The sequence below is a fragment of the Coturnix japonica genome, chromosome 1, assembly GCF_054131305.1.
Source record: "Coturnix japonica strain WE chromosome 1, WE-NBRP24, whole genome shotgun sequence".
NCBI classification, from domain to species: Eukaryota; Metazoa; Chordata; class Aves; order Galliformes; family Phasianidae; genus Coturnix; species Coturnix japonica.
In genome coordinates this window covers 96,332,891-96,350,256 of record NC_140663.1, presented here as the reverse complement: position 1 = coordinate 96,350,256, position 17,366 = coordinate 96,332,891, and the positions used below count along the sequence as shown (strand labels likewise).

At 38.0% G+C, this 17,366-nt stretch overlaps 1 protein-coding gene across 7 annotated transcripts in view; it reads right to left on the bottom strand.

The window, feature by feature from the left end:
* SON (SON DNA and RNA binding protein) overlaps positions 1-17,366 on the bottom strand; it is a 45,271-nt gene that overhangs the window by 13,896 nt on the left and 14,009 nt on the right. For 6 of the 7 annotated variants that reach the window (XR_014939269.1, XR_014939268.1, XM_085528524.1 and 3 more), the window contains 5 exons: positions 15,959-16,119; positions 13,779-13,919; positions 12,636-12,824; positions 8,398-8,508; positions 7,918-8,034 (listed from right to left, as the gene is read on the bottom strand). Coding sequence is in view for 5 of the 7 variants with exons in the window: in XM_085528524.1 (XP_085384650.1) it covers positions 7,918-8,034; positions 8,398-8,508; positions 12,636-12,824; positions 13,779-13,919; positions 15,959-16,119 (719 nt within the window). In the remaining 2 variants the exon portion in view is untranslated. Of the gene's footprint in view, positions 1-7,917; positions 8,035-8,397; positions 8,509-10,335; positions 10,465-12,635; positions 12,825-13,778; positions 13,920-15,958; positions 16,120-17,366 lie in introns of those variants that run through there. The other variant, XM_085528531.1, reaches the window with a different exon arrangement.

The following is a 17,366-nucleotide window of genomic DNA, read 5'->3' as shown; positions in this document are numbered from 1 at the left end:
TAACTCATCCACTTCTGCACTTCAGGCACGAGTGAAAGAATTACAATCCAAAACAACCACCAAGGTGAACTCTTCCAAACGGGGGAAAGTTCCAGTCGCTGCGAGTCAACGAGGTAAACAATAGAGGGGCCCTGCCCCCAGCCAGGGGGGGGAAAGGGACAACAGAGTATACTGGACTGTGTGGATTAAGTGGCCTGGCACATCTCGACCACAGAAATATAAAGCCTTGGTGGACACTGGTGCACAATGCACCCTAATGCCCTCAAGTCACCAAGGGACACAACCAATATATATCCATGGAGTGACTGGGGGTTCCCAAGAATTGACTATGTTGGAGGCCGAAATAAGCCTCACTGGTAAAAACTGGCAGAGACACCCTATTGTGACTGGTCCAGAGGCTCCATGTATACTGGGAATCGATTACCTTAGGATGGGATATTTCAAGGATCCCAAGGGGTATCGATGGGCCTTTGGGATAGCTGCTGTAAACACAAATGGTGTTAAGCAGCTGTCAACTTTACCTGGTCTGTCAGATGATCCTTCTGTTGTGGGGTTGCTCCAGGTAAAAGACCAAGAGGTACCAATTGCCACCAAAGTGGTTCACAGACGGCAGTACCGCACCAATAGGGACTCATTGCTCCCCATTCACAAGCTAATTCGCCAATTAGAAAATCAGGGAGTGATTAGCAAAACGCACTCGCCTTTTAACAGCCCCATATGGCCAGTGCGTAAAACCAGTGGGGAATGGAGGCTGACGGTAGATTACCGTGGCCTGAATGAAGTTACACCTCCATTAAGTGCTGCTGTACCAGACATGCTAGAACTCCAGTATGAACTGGAGTCAAAAGAAGCTAGGTGGTATGCCACCATTGATATTGCTAATGCCTTCTTTTCCATCCCATTGGCTGCAAAATGTAGGCCACAGTTTGCTTTTACCTGGAGAGGTATTCAGTATACCTGGAACCGTTTACCCCAGGGGTGGAAGCACAGCCCAACAATTTGCCATGGATTGATCCAAGCTGTTTTGGAACAGGGTAATGCTCCTGAGCACTTGCAGTATATTGATGACATTGTGGTGTGGGGCCATACAGCAGCAGAGGTTTCCAAGAAAGGGAAACAGATAATCCAAATTCTTTTGAAAGCTGGTTTTGCCATTAAGCGCAGCAAGGTGAAGGGGCCTGCCCAGGAAATCCAGTTCTTAGGCATAAAATGGCAAGATGGACGTCGTCACATCCCAGCAGATGTGATTGACAAAATCACTGCTATGTCTCCGCCCACAAATAAAACAGAGACCCAATCTTTTCTGGGAGTAGTGGGCTTTTGGAGAATGCATGTCCCAAACTACAGCCACATAGTGAGCCCTCTCTATCAGGTAACACGGAAGAAGAATAATTTCTCATGGGGTCCTGAGCAGCAGCAGGCTTTTGAGCAGATAAAACAAGAAATAGCCCGTGCCGTGGCCTTGGGGCCAGTACGGACGGGACAGGATGTGAAGAACATCCTCTACACTGCTGCTGGAGAGAAAGGTCCCACCTGGAGTTTGTGGCAAAGAGCCTCAGGAGAGACCCGAGGCCGACCCCTAGGATTTTGGAGTCGAGCATATAAAGGGTCTGAGGAGCGCTACACTCCAACTGAGAAGGAGATCTTAGCCGTGTATGAGGGGGTTCGGGCTGCTTCTGAAGTAGTTGGGACAGAGGTTCAGCTTCTTCTAGCACCTCGCTTGCCAGTAATAAACTGGATGTTTAAAGGACAGGTTCCCTCCACCCATCATGCTACTGATGCCACTTGGAGTAAGTGGATTTCATTAATTACTCAACGAGCTCGAATGGGAAAACTCAGCCGTCCTGGAATTCTAGAAGTGATCATGGACTGGCCTGAGAGTAAAAAAATTGAAACACCACCTACAGAAGAGGTATCACGTGCTAAAGAGGCACCACCATACAATGAGCTACCAGAAAACGAAAAGAAATTTGCCCTATTCACAGACGGATCATGTCGTATTGTAGGGAAGCATCGCAGATGGAAAGCTGCTGTATGGAGCCCCACACGACAAGTTGCAGAGGCCACCGAAGGTAAAGGAGAATCAAGTCAATTCGCAGAGGTAAAGGCTGTTCAGCTGGCTTTAGATGTGGCTGAACGGGAGAGGTGGCCAATGCTTCATCTTTATACTGATTCATGGATGGTGGCAAATGCCTTATGGGGGTGGTTGCAACAGTGGGAAGATGATAATTGGCAACGAAAGGGTAAACCTGTTTGGGCTGCTGAACTGTGGAAAGACATTGCTGCCCGAATAAGGAACATTGTTGTAAAGGTGCGCCATGTAGATGCTCATGTGCCTAAAAGTAAGGCTACTGAAGAACATAAAAATAACCATCAGGTTGATCGAGCTGCCAAAATTGAGGTGGCTCAAATAGACTTGGACTGGCAGAACAAGGGTGAATTATTCCTAGCTCGGTGGGCCCATGAGACTTCAGGTCATCAAGGAAGGGATGCAACATATAAGTGGGCCAGAGACCGAGGGGTGGACTTAACTATGGACGCTATTGCTCAAGTTATTCATGATTGTGAAACATGCGCCATAATTAAACAAGCCAAGAGGATGAAACCTATTTGGGGGGAAGGGCGATGGCAAAAGTATAAATATGGAGAGGCATGGCAGGTTGATTATATCACCTTGCCACGATCTCGCAATGGTAAGCGTTATGTACTCACCATGGTGGAGGCAACCACTGGGTGGCTCGAAACATACGCAGTACCCCATGCTACCGCCCGAAACACCATATTAGGGTTGGAAAAGCAAATCCTGTGGCGGCATGGCACTCCGGAAAGAATTGAATCAGATAATGGGACCCATTTTAAAAATTCCCTTGTAACCACTTGGGCCAAAAATCATGGCATTGAGTGGATTTACCATATTCCCTATCATGCACCAGCTTCTGGTAAGATTGAACGATTCAATGGGTTATTGAAAACTATGTTGAAAGCAATGGGTGGCGGAACGTATAAAAATTGGGAGAACCATTTAGCAGAAGCCACCTGGTTGGTCAACACTCGAGGATCTAGTAATCGTAATGGTCCTAACCAATCCAGCTCCCTACGTACCGTGGAGGGAGATAAGGTTCCTGTAGTACACATAAAGAGCGTGTTGGGAAAGACGGTTTGGGTCCTTCCAGCATCTGGAAAGGGCAAACCTCTCCGGGGTACTGTCTTTGCCCAGGGACCTGGGTGCACATGGTGGGTGATGGACAAAAATGGGAATGTTCAATGTGTACCACAAGGGAATTTGATGTTGGGGGAGTGCAGCCAATGATTTTCCTGTAGATATATAGGTAGAGTCTCAGAAAATATTTCAATTAGGTACAGAATAGTTCAATTAGGTATAGGACTTAAGATAGAGTGGATTAATGTTAAGGAAACACTTTTTCTCTATATACCTTAATTAGGCATTCTGTAAGCAAATTTTCCATCTGGACTCTATATCCTGCACTGGCCATGCATGTGTAGAGCACACATGGAAAGAAGCATAAGTCAAAAGGAAATCTGCTGTGGTGGTTGGGAAGGGATGAGTGCACCTTGATGTGGGGGACGCCCTACCAGCGCTGCCTTTCCCCTCTACCGCTGACATGTTTTCCTTTTTCTGGCAGTTTTGCCATTTTTCTCAAAATTAATAAATAGTAAATTAGGTTATAGAGTTTTGTTCTCAACTTAGGGATTTGTATGGAATAAATATAGATTGTTGAGAAAAAAAAAATAAGGTTGCTGATTATTCACAATTATACATATGAGTGTGTATGTATGTATAAATATAATGTAATGATGTAGAATAAGGGGTGGAATGTCATGGTTTAATAATTTTGTAATTTTTGCTATCAGTATTCCACATCATAACATCATATTAAGCATGAATAATTTTACTGAATCTGCAACTTACAGAAGAAGACTACATCTCCCAGGGAACAACACGATAGGTCACGGGACCTGGACTCTATATTAACTCTGTCGCAGAACAGACTGACCTCTTTCGAGTTCTGGCGTTCAGGGGAGTGTGTGGGAGCCTTCAGCCGTTCGCCTAGATTCACAGTAGGCCTCTCGGTTACGGGACTCATTCTCTCTCCTATTTTGCTTGATTCGTTAGCTCAATTTTCAATTATATTTTATTATATTGTGTTATCCTGTATTTCGATATAGTATTTAGTAAATAAGTGTGCCTCCTTAGATCGTTGCCGCTGTTTTCTTTTCCTAATTAACTTTTTCCTTTCGGCCTAGGGCCCCTCCGGGGCCTGCGGCCCCTGTCACGGACGCAGGTGGATTTTAGTTCAAACCGTGACAACGAAGCAGAGGCCAGTCCAATGTAATCAGCACATGGTTGATTTGCCTTGCCATCTGGCCTTCAATTCCAAATAAAGCTCATTGTGTCATGCAAGGCACTAAGAATATCAACATTCTGATAGACTGCCTTGCTGGAAGGAGAGCTTGGCAAGACACATGTCAGTACTCGTGTGCGAGCAATAATCACAAGATTTAGTTTAAACTCTATCATTAGTGTTTTATTCATTTGCAGTGACTAGTCAGTGAAATAAGGGAATAAAGGATTTAACTTTTCAGCACTGGGTACACAAAACATAACATTCTAGCAGTCACTGTAAAACTTCGTGGCATGCCTTAGCACAACCAAATGAAACAAATCCCAAGCATTACACTGTGCATGTAAAATGTTATAAAAACTTCCTTCTGGAGAGCAAATTTAGGCTATTAGAAATAAGCTGGTAAATCCAGAAAAGCAGGGGGTGACTCTGCAAAAGTCTGAGTAAGCAGACCTCAAGAGAACTTGCCTGGAAAAAAATCTGACCACTTCCATGACTTTGTCATTTATCCAGCAACACTTTGCATTTGTTTAAAAACAAAAAGAAAAAAGCTAAAAAACCAAACAGAACCCCCGAAACAAATTGTATTTGTGAACTGATTACACCAGTGATGATAAACTGAAACAGAAATCACGTTTCAGAAGAAAAAGATAAGATGGTTCATAAGTCTTTGAAGATACGAGAAACCTAACAAAGTATTATTTGATTATGAATACTGCTCAGAATTCTAGTAATCAACATCACAAACTTTATTACCTTACTTCTAACTGGTGTGTCACTCATTTGAATGTGTCACATTAACCACTTCAACAGCTAAGGCCCTCAAAATCTTGTTGAGGTAGAACTAAAATTTGCAGGCATTTTTGTTTGAGTACATATTACCTCTCCAGCGTCATTTTTAAAAGGAAGCAATAATAAAATAATAGAAAAAGAAATATGCTAAAACCCAGGAAATGCAAAGTGACGAAAGCACCTTTCAAACAAGTTCCCTGAGTACTTCAATTTTATTCCCCTCCTGATACTGCTCATATATTTTATTACTGCTACCTTCTTTAGCCCATTTCTCTGTTAAGCAATGTCTGTACATGCAGACAGATTTCCTGTATATATGGATACACAACACCTAGCTGGCACAGGCTCTGTTTCTTCTAAACAGTGCATGACCACGAGTCCTCTCATAGCAAGTGCTTATGGCTACCCCCTAAGAAAAATGCCTTCAGTAAGCCACATCTTTAGTCAGAAACGTGCATTAATTTACACTTGCCACATAACTCAAGAAAAATCACAGCCCTACTGGTAGATGAAGTTTACAAATACCTTTGTTTTCTACTGGTAAAAATACATTATTTTCTTAGGACAAAGAAAAAAAAAAAAAGACAGCAAATACAAGCCTAACTTCAAGTGTTATGCTGCACAATTAAACAGGAACAAATCTGCACAATTTCAAGTGTCTAAGTGAAATACAACCTGTACTTTGCATTTCATGGTTGTATTCATGTCACTGAGAAAGATAACATGCATTCATAAATCATTTTTTCAAATTCACTTTTTTTTCTGTGAAATCACCCTATAACCAAAGGAAATGACTTCACACTGAGTTAATCAAACCTAAGCTTTGTTGAGGTTTTCACTGGCCCCACCAATCCTAGAAACAGTAAGAGACTTCTTTAGCCCTGAGGTATTTTGTAAAGGGCACATGGCTTTAACTACGTGCCATCCTACAGATATGATTGAAATGTGTGTGCAAATATGGAACTTCGAAAGAGCAAAAGAAGTCAAGCTGAGGAATGCCGAGCAGGAAAGAGGACTGTGTCCTTCTCATCTTCATCCAACAACTCCTCTTGTTTACAGTAGCAGCCTCCATTATGACAAACTACATGACGCTTGCTAGGGAGGGCGCCTACTACTGCAAACCACTACATTTTTACAGCTACTCGGAAGACAGAAGTGCTTCTGCCAGTTCACTCTTAATTCTAGATTCAACAAAACAACCCGGTATGTTTCTGCTCCTCACAGTAGTTATGTCCACCACAAATCAGACACCAGGCTCTTCTTTTAATTTTCTACTTATAAAGCTTTCCCCAACCCACCCCCCCCGGCCAATCAAACCACATAGTGAAGTTAAAAGACCAAGAAAAAACACAACTTCTCTACTTTGCCATTGTTGTTGTCAGTGGACATTACTGTTACTGCAAGACACAGAAGAGCACACCACAGAAATTCAAGGAAGGAAAATAGGATGAGAAAAGGAGAGTTGGGAAAGAGATGTTCCCTTTCCTTTGTCTTGAGATTCCACTCGACATAAGCAGAAAGACAGAATCCTCGGTAGGCTTGCTAGTCTTTCTTTCTAGCCTTTTGGTGAAAATGCTCTCCTTTTCTCATCAACGCACCTGCCTGCTGAGTGCTTTTTATTTCTAAATTCCAGTGGCAGGGACATTTATTGCAATCAATATTTTAATAAAATCTCAGAAGTTTGTAATTTTTAAAGCAGGATTGTATAATCTACACTCAATATTAATACAAAGAACCCAAAAGATTCCCATCTAACAAGTAATTTGGATGTTTGTGTTGCCTGGCTATACAAAATGGAAAAATAAATCAGTGAATCCTCACAATAATAGTTCTATATTACATCATATTTCCAGACTTCTGTGCTCACAGTTCACAAAGTTTTATGGAAACTTTCACTAAGTTTCAAGTCTAACCTACCAGTTTTGAAGATTGTCTTAACTCCAGAAGGATAAGCAAATACAGCATATACTCAACTGCAATACTTTTAAGAGTAACCATGATAACTCATTTATTTTGCTTGTAAAATGGACATTGCTTGAATTCCTCAGTTCTACTTCTTGAAAGAGTACTAGTTCAGCATTCATTTTCAAAGATGAAGCATGACTTACAAAACTTATAAAACACATGTATGTATGACGCATCACACACCCAACATAAGCCAGTATTACTCTGCAGTAAAAGGTAACTTTCACTGTAGGATAATCTTATATTTATTTAACCCAACTGCAACTCCTGGTTTAATATTCCAAATCTTTGGATCCCAGAAAACACTGGTGATGCAAATAGAGGCAAAGCAGGAACCATCAGACAAAACCAAGTCAAACAGAATGGGCTGTTTGGGACTTGGCTCACTGAAGTTGATGCCAAAACATCATCGACTTCAATGACATCAGGATCAAACCTCCTGGCCTGATCTGCCTCAATTCCATAGAAGTAGTGATGGACCTACCATTGCAACCATACCAGCATGTCATTTCAGTGTAAGCATGTACGTACCAGTCTGACTCAAGTAACAGACGCACATCTTATTGGGTACTTTATAGACACTCAACTGAAACATCATGTTCAACATCTTAATGCATACCAAAACAAAAACAGCAGCAGCAAGTAGTAAAATTCATTAAAGTTTTAACTCAATCTGTTTGTTGCATTTGATACATGCATTACCGTAAGTTTTAAGGCGATTTTTTTGGCATGATCCAGTACTTTTGCTAATATGTAGTATGTGATACTCAGACAAGTATGTCTGCATAACTTCTACCTTTCTAATCCATGCTTGAGGACCACTGTTGGTTAGCTCATCCGAGGACAAAATCTGTGCTCCAGTACTTCCTGTGAACTGGCCAGGTATGGAGTTTGATTGAGCCCAGGCATCAATCTAGAATATAAAAATCAACATAAGACTGGAATAAAATTTTTCTTGTTTTTCTATTCTCAGTAACTTTTATGATTCCTCACTTATACTTAATAAAGTGACAGTATTCATTTCCAAGAAGATATCTCAAAAAAGGTGAGCATCTTTTAACATTAACCCTAAAGACTGAGCTCAGAGTCTAGCAGGTTTGTGGCTCATGGTTTGTTTATCCTCAGTGCTAGTACTATGAAGTTAAAGGCCAAATTTTTGAAGACATGCCCATAAGCTGGACTTTCAAAAACTGTACTTAGAAATATCAGTGACACAAAGGGTAAACATTTACACTTCTTAACTTGACTGAAACATTGATGAAAAAGTGCAACATACCTGTTCCTGTGCGCGATTTAACATGCACATGGCCTCTAAATCAAACGTGTTTTCGTTAAGCCTTTTCTGAGCTATTGCTCGGTCATTCATAGCTGCAGTTATGTCCACACCCTAGGAAGAAAAATATCATTCTTAAAAATACATTAGAGAAAAGTATCACCTGTTCGACCTGGTAAAGTTCTGTTGCAGAATAAACTCAACAAATGCTATAGAGTTGTTTCAAACATTAAATAAGTAGCTTGACATACAAAATGGCAATGTGAAAAAATAATGAGTCTGAGAATTTATTTTTATGTGCATACACACTTGATGTTTGCTAAACAAATACAAAATCTGAAGCACAAAGGCAACATCTCTCCAAAAGAATCTAGAGATTTATTTTCACATTAAATATTTTGGTCATTGAAAATTCTAGGTTTTAATACCTAAGACATTAAGAATTCAGTGGAAATTATTAACTAACAGTATATTAAATACAATTTAGCTACAAAACTTAGGCAAAGGCCTTTATACAGAACTGTTCACATGAATACCCTATTAAATAACACTAGAACTTCAACTTATATGTACAGAAGAATTACAGCAAGAATTGCATGCATCCCACAGACTCTTGGGTTTAGTGCTTAAAATTTTAATCTTCAGCCTAAAAGACTTGCATAAAAATGAGAACAGACTAGTAGCACACAAAATTAACTGTTTAGTAAAAGATTATTTATAACTGCGCTGTTGAACCAGAACAAAATTTTAAGAAAAAAAAACCTGAACTCATCTTGCATATAACTGATCAGAATCAGGTGGGTAAAAATATGGAACAAAGAAGTTCAGTGCAAACCTCGATACATAAAGCAACCAAGAAGGAAAATCAAACCATTTGAGGTTGTAAAGATAAATTAAGGCCGGTATACAGCCCTTAAGTAAAAGTACTTGGGCCTTACTCTTCAAATGATGTCCATTTTGTGGATCATTCTATTTTGAAAGGAAAAAAACAACAGCGGCCAGAGAAAAGCGAAACTTAATTGAATAAAAGCACGTAAAGGAGACTGTAAAGGGTTGGAACTCTTCAAAGCACAGAAGAAAACCAATAACCAAAACAGCAAATGGCATACAGATATAAATTAGATTGATGCTTTAGGGTTTTGGGTTGTTTTGTCTTTTTTTTTAATTGTTGTATTTGTTTTACTTTGCATTACAAAAGACTTAGATTAGTCACCATCTCATTACCTTAGCCTCTCACATCATACTAGAATAAAAGGCCAGTGGAAGAAACTGAAACCAGTTTAGAATTGTCCTTGCTGAAAAATATATAGCTAATCCACAAAAATCCCCATCACAAGAAACATGCCCAGAATTCAGTAAACACTGAAAAACCAGTAGAAGGCAGACACAAAGGTCTAGAGTAGCGTAATACTAAATACTCTTCAAATTATTATTCTGGCTATTAAATTTTAGTTTAAAATGGGGAAAGATGTTTAATTATACTCCCTGCCCCAGACAAGTAGTATGTCCTTCAGTAAATTAATCCCGAATCATGTCGCTAAACCACCTGGTACCGAGCATGACAGACCGGAAATCCTTACATCTATGTCTATGAAACTGACTTCAATGTTTATTATCTCAGATGACAAAAACGTACATTATAAATACTGGACTAGAAGAACTGAAAGATTTTCTTTTACAACCCCAAGTGATATTCGTGTCTATAGAAGAACACCTGTTAGCAATATACACACATTCTTGCATTAAGAAGATTCCCCCCTACACAGTTTGAACTGCTCTTCCACGTTTTATTTGCAAAACTGCTTCAGGATATACATAAAATTATTCTACTCACCAAAAGCTTCAATCCAGCAATACACATAGGCATGCAAGTAGTCCACTGAAATCACATCGGGACCACTCACATACTTAAACACACATGTGTACTTTAGTGCTTTACCGGACTGGGGCCTATTAGCAGATACCCTGGTTAGTTAGAATTCCCATACACTTTCCCCACATGGTCAGTCACCATTTTGGAGACCATCATGGCTTTGTATTATGTCAAGGCATTCAATGGCAGCTTTGGATCTTGGAAAAAAAAAAATCTCTGCTTGAAGCATGAAAAGTTGTTATTATTTCGTCAAATAAAACATGTCCACATTCAGCATGCTACTCCTAAGAGTTCTGTCTTTCCAGTTCTGAATTTTAATAACATTTTTCCCACAGACACAAATATTGAAGCAAGCAGGAAGTGGTGACAACAAAAAGACAAGAATTTTGACACTAAATGCACTTTGTGTGCTCTTATATCAAGAGGGCTTCTCTGCACAATAGCCACTGCTGTATATACCAAACTTAAAATACAGCATTCTAAGTATGGGCTTTCAAGTTCTCAAATATAATTTGCTTCTAAGTTTCTCTGTCCTTTGTAGGCATGTTGATACTTGAGATCAATTGAGGCAAGAGCTTTTTCTTTATTTTCTACCACCTCAAGTAACTGCATTAACAGCATTTAACATTTTATTAAAAGCATCTGTAATATTTTAGCAGGGCCATTTTAGGCTCCACAGTCCCATAACTAATTATATGACCCGCATAATTGGTTTACTGTTTTTATTGTTTTCTTATAAATATTGAAATAGACTCAAATCAGAATTGTGACAAACAGCTACCAAAATTAGCAAGCTAACAAAATTAAATGAAGTAAATTATATGTCAAACCTCTTGAGGATCCAAGAAAGCTCCCTCACTTCCCCAGCTCCAGCAGCAAGGGACCTGGTTTACTTTGCTCCAAAGAAGCAATTTCATCCACAGACAGTCCCACAAACATTTAAAACAATTAGCCCTAATATTAAGCAGAGAAGCACTCTATTATTTTCCCAGCTCCCTGGAGAAACATATAGAGATCCTACTCCTACAAGAATATTCCTGTATTTCAAGGTTAAGGATTGCCAAACACAAGGGAATGGTATGCTCTGCTGTCAGTTACTGACCCTTGAAATCACCCTTAACACAAACCACGTTAAGGTAAATGCAAATAAAAATATTTATTCACAGAATATAAAAACAGACAAAACAGTTACAAGCATTTATAAGCATACACATGACAGAATGGAAAGAAAGCCATGTTGAATATATTTACTCCAATGTCATTTTTCAAGGCCTCTTCTACATAATGAACAAACAAACCATCAGTGCTTGCCTAACCAAACCTGTCAAAGACATATGTCTAGTTTTTGGAAACCTGAATGCAGATACCTTGCCTGAACCAAGTTTATCACCAACCACTTGAAGGACAAGACCTCTTACCACCAGCTAAAAACAAGTGCTTGACCCTCAAGCTCTGCCTCTGAAGTGTGCAATCAAGCCACGCATTAAGTAAGTTATATTCACTGTGCTTTTGGTGCTGTAAAAGACACAGAAGAAAATAACATCTGTGTTTCAGGAGGTGAACTATACTACCTTAGAAAATTACCGAAGAACAAAATGCACTAAGCTGAAAAACAATTTCATCAGAAATGCAAAGGCAAGGCTTTTTTTTTTTTTTTTATTTGTTTTGCAATGTATGAGAACAAGTCTTTAGAAGGAATAAAGTGACATTAACTTAAAAAAAAAAAAAAAAAAAAAGCAATGTCTTAAATATTCAATTTACTTAATTACAAGAACCCCACAGAATAATCTTTTGAAGACATATCAAGGGGAAAATCATTTCCTTTTTACAGTTTATTATATACATACAGTTAAATTTTCCTTTGGAAGGCCACATGGAAGACAGCTTCATAAGAAAATGGGACTAAAGTTGGAAAAATGAGTAGATACATCCAGATGAAATGGCAGTTTTAAGAACTACTTTCAAATCTGTTTTCAATGGATTACATTTCAATTCCATGTTATTTCATGTTATTGTAGGAAATTTAAAACTATTATTCAATTTATTATTGTTAAAATCTACACATACAGTGTCAACCTTTGCAGGAAACTTGAAACTTGCTTTTCAATCTTCAAGTGAAAGTTCTACTGAGACAGTGAAGTCACTAGTTGACAAAAGCACACGATATTGTTGGTTACAGGTCGCTTACATCACTGCTCACATTAACACTGTAAGCAAATGTGAAGACTGTAGCAGTTCAGATAACCAGCTTTTTCAAGTGCTACCTATGCACACCTTTCTTTTTTTTCACAGGCTGTGATTTGACACCAGACTGACCAGGCAATGGCTTTTTTTTTCTTAAAGTGTATGCTTTCCTTCCTTTCCTTACCTCAATGGACGGTTTGGGGAAAACATCATCCTTGCTATCTTCTTTTCCTTTTTCAACTGGAACCCATTCTCCATAGACACTATCAGCTTCCTTTTTCCTATGCTGAGACCCAGATGAAACAGGAAATTCCTTTGACAGGCTGACCTGATTTTTTGGTTGTGGTGGTGGTGCTGGTTTTATGCTGGGAGTCTTGAAAGGAAAAAAAGTTAGAGAAGGTTAGAACCTGAAAACGTTGAGCAAACTCCTGTTATCAAGGACACGTCCAAGAACAGTAATAAGTTCAGAACCCAGAATGAATAGAAAGGACAAGACTAAATGCATCAAAATTGTGAAGAGCAGGCAAAGCAGCCCATGCCCACTAAAGATCAATCCTTTTCAGAGTCTATACAGAATCCCAAAATATCCTGAATTTCATTGCACCACTTTCTAGCTGTGTCATTTAAAGTTGAAATTTATTTCAAACTTACATTTTGCATAACTATGTATTAGTACTAGTTTTGTATACACCATAAAATGTGTTTTTACAATTAACTTTTGTTTTCATTTAGTGTACAAAGGATTTCAATATTAACCAACAAAACCAAATCAGACTTTTGTAAGCACAAAAAATTCTTAATGCGCAGTTGAAAACACTTCCTAGACAAATTCTAACCATGCTTCAAATCACAGATGCCAGATTGCAGTAACAGACATAGAACACAGAGTCTGTGCAAACTTAATGGCATGTCATTCAGAACTCTTCACAATGCTTTTAGAATTCCGTATTGAATTTAAAAGAAAACTAATACTTTTCCAAAGCCTTTTCCAATTCCAACGCTGTCTGCAAGTTCATACTAATATTCTTTGCAGTGAAAATGTGAAACAAAACTGAACTCCTCTGTTACTAAAGCTTTGAACACTGTAAAAAACATTAATGACAAAAAAGTCTTAATCCAATTATGGAAACTTATCATGGGCTGAGGAAAATTTTCTTTTTGTAACAAGAGTACTTTTAACAGCATTCAAGCATAAATTTCTCCAAGATTATCAATCATTGCTTCAATTTCTCTAAAACTATCCGTCCTTTAGAAAAAGTTCAAATATGAACTTCAAATTTTAAAATTAAATTATTTTTTTTAAATTACTGATTGCAGAAGTACTCACACTTAAATTGAAAAAAATAGGTTTGGGTTCATTGAGCTTAAAAGGGTGATTGTAGAAAGGACGTTCTTCCTCTTCTTCATCAGAAACGTGAGGTTTATTCACTATCACATCATCTGTGCTTTGAGCAATCTTCTTGCATTTCTGAAAAAAGGAAAAGAAGGAGAGGTGTGAAGACAACAGTTTTGAATAAATCTGGATCTTTCAACTATAATAAACAAAATGAACCACTTAACAAATAAAGTGGGATGTACAATTCTGAGAAAATCTTATAAGAATGTCATACATATGTATGCACATTTCACTTCTTATACACATTATCAAACACTTAAGTTTGCTCAGCACTCACACAGGAAATAAGTGCACAAACAAACAGGTTAGTATTTTCAGAAGTATACTGTAGAGTCAGATGAACAGCGCTAGTTTCATAATGTGTGTATAGGGCTACAAGCATTTCAGAGATCTGGCTATCCAGTATCCCATATAATACAATAGGAAGTACAATACACACCGCCTATAAGCTCATTCAGCTACTACAATGAAAAACCTGAGAATTAACAATCACAAATAACTGCCTAAATTCCACTAGCAGGAACTCAGTCAGAAGCAGTATCTCTAAAGACATATTCTTCTGCAATATTTTATGAGGTTGCCCAGGTACACAAGACCTATGTTCTACTCAACAGCAGTTTGACCTAAAAAAAAATTAAAAAAATACAGGTGCAGGAGACATCCTGCAGATCAAAGAGAAGAAGAATGAATAATTCTAGAAAGGCTAGAATTAGGACCAAAACCAGATAAACAACTGCACCTCATTTTTACTAGCAGTAACTCTAACCGAGACAGTCCAAATTTAATTTGAGAAAACTTTAGTAACATGCTTCCACTACATTTCCATTTACGTAACATCTTCTTACAAGACATCACCTGATCTGACTCAAGTTTATACAATTTTAAGTCACACCTACTTGGTAATCTGACTGTTGGTATACAAAGCAACAGCCTCATCTCTAAAATCAAGACACACTGTTGACACCGTTCTCATCAGTCATTATTAAATAAAGACTATTATGCTCTTCTAAGTCACCTCCCAACAATGACTTAAGCACACACTTTATGCAGCAGAAAAAGACTGCATTACTCAAAAGGCTAACCAACCAACTGTATTACCTACAGTCATCTGACGTAACCTGCAGAGCAGACAGCTTCTTGGAAAACAGAACAGGTTCTCAAAGTTCTCCCCTTAGACACATTCTCACATGTTTTTGGGGCTGCTTTTGATTCAGTGAAATATATTAATCATTGAATTCCCACAGACACAACAAGCAAGCAAGGGGAAGGTTTTTCTTGTCCCAGATGAGCAACACTTGCATTGAATCTTGGATGAAGTTACATGCAGAAGCACTCATCACACCTGCACAATATCCATGGGTTGTTGTTTTTGTTGTTTTTGTTTTTAAACTAACAAGCACTTCTGCTTCCACTACCCCAAAAACAACAAAGGGATTACTTTCCAACAATTTGACATTGCCTGATCTCAGATTTTACTTGCACAAATAAAAATGTTTTCAGAACTATCACAATAACAATGCAGCACTGCTATAGTAAGGATAAGTAGCAATTTCCCACATCTAAAACAAAAACATCCCATTTGTTCAGTAAAATTGCAACAGATGCATGGCAACAATGACGTTCCCTCTAAGAATCTCTTGGAACACATAAAATTACACAGAACTACTGAAGCAGATATTAGATTTTTAACACAATGAACACTGAGCAACAAAAAATTCGCTAAAAAAATACAAACAGAAGTAACTAACAATACTACAAACAAGAACTAGAACTGAAAGTTGTTTTATTTTGGGGTATTCAGTTTTCTTTGTTGAGGTTTTTTCTTAAATGGACTGCAATGAAAACTACCAGCATGTAAAAATTACAACAAAATAGAAACCAAAATAAAGCACAAGAACTGCAATTCACACCTTTCTACAAAATTCAAAAGTTAGTTTCAATGACCAAAAAAAACCAAAAATCAAACTAACAAAAACCCACAGCTCTAAACAGAGTGAAAGCTCAAAATACATTCCAGCTTTCACGTGAGTGAAGAACACAGAATAACAGCTTGCCTAGCAGACACAAAAAGCACTTTACCTATTTTCAGTTTTAGTATTATTCTCACTTACCTCAGTGAGCTCCTTTAGTGTATCTCTTGATGACTTCTGACTGGCTTTGTCGTCTTTCTTTTGAGATAACATAGGCATCAGACTTGGTGGTAAAGGAACGCCTGACTTCGCACACATGGCAGCTGCATTAGCTTTGGCTATTTCAAGCAGCTGGGCCTTGTCTGAAAGATGTTAAAGAAAAATTATCAACATTTTTGCCAATTCTTATTCTAATAATAAACATTCCTATCAAACTAAGCACAGTATTTAAAAAATTACTCGCTCTGTTCATCTTATGCTCTGTGAGAATAACTGAAACTTCATCACTCAAGAGCTACACCTTATATTTAAGCAAGTTTACTGTAATTTGGACACATAATAGAGTTTTTCCACAGCTTTTAACCATATTTATTTAATTATCTAAAAGCTGAAAAAATTAAAGAATGTCAACCATCTTTTGTAATATGCCAAAGCTTTTCTCTTTCTTCAAAAATAAAGGCATGACACTAAAGCTGTATGGTATTATGGAAAACACAAGAGAAAAGACAAAATGATACGCAACACTGCTTTTTAACTTCTACTATCTAGATCCTTCCCCGTATTTCCAAATCCCAAGATGAAGTACATTTTTGCTTTTGCTTTTGTAGGCTTATGGCTACAAAGCTCATAGAACATTAAATATTTTTACATAGCATGAGAAAAAGAACTGAAACAAATCTTGGTCTAATACTGATTTTCCACCAACATTCAACACCATGGATTCTAGCAGCCTGAAGCCTCATCTGCAAGTAAACATCAATCTAAAAACCTACTGGATGGCCATAACTGACAAGTGAATCTGAACTACACAAACTACACTGCTAAAGAGCTGAGAGTATAATTCAGTACATGAACCTAGCTAGGAGTATCTGAAAATTCAGTTTTGTTATAAATAATCACAGAAAATGTAATCTCATCTAAAGATTCCAAGAAAAATTAAAAGGAAAAAAAAAAAAAAAAAAAAAAAAGAATCTTTTTGAAGCCCACAGAGTTGCGCAGTACAGACCATCAAACCTCCTATCACATACTTGACTAATAGTTCAACAGTGTCCCCCTTAATACAGCAAAGCTTTTGAATAACAAACATGAAAGTAGAAACAAAATAAATAAATAAATAACAGGAAAAACAAGAGTTATAGTTAATAACAGAACTAAAACTTCTCTAACTGGCACTTACTGTCACATGTTCTTTCAGCTAGTTCTCAGGAAAACCAGAAGCCCCCAACTTTCTTACAGACTTCTAGGCTTTTACTAAACAGTTAAAATGAAATGTGTTCCCTAAGATGACAACAGAGTACCTCTGAGTAAACACATTAAAGCAAAATGTATGTCCTTGGCTTTAAATGCACTTTCATCCAAACGGATGGCACAAATACAGCTCCACGATAAA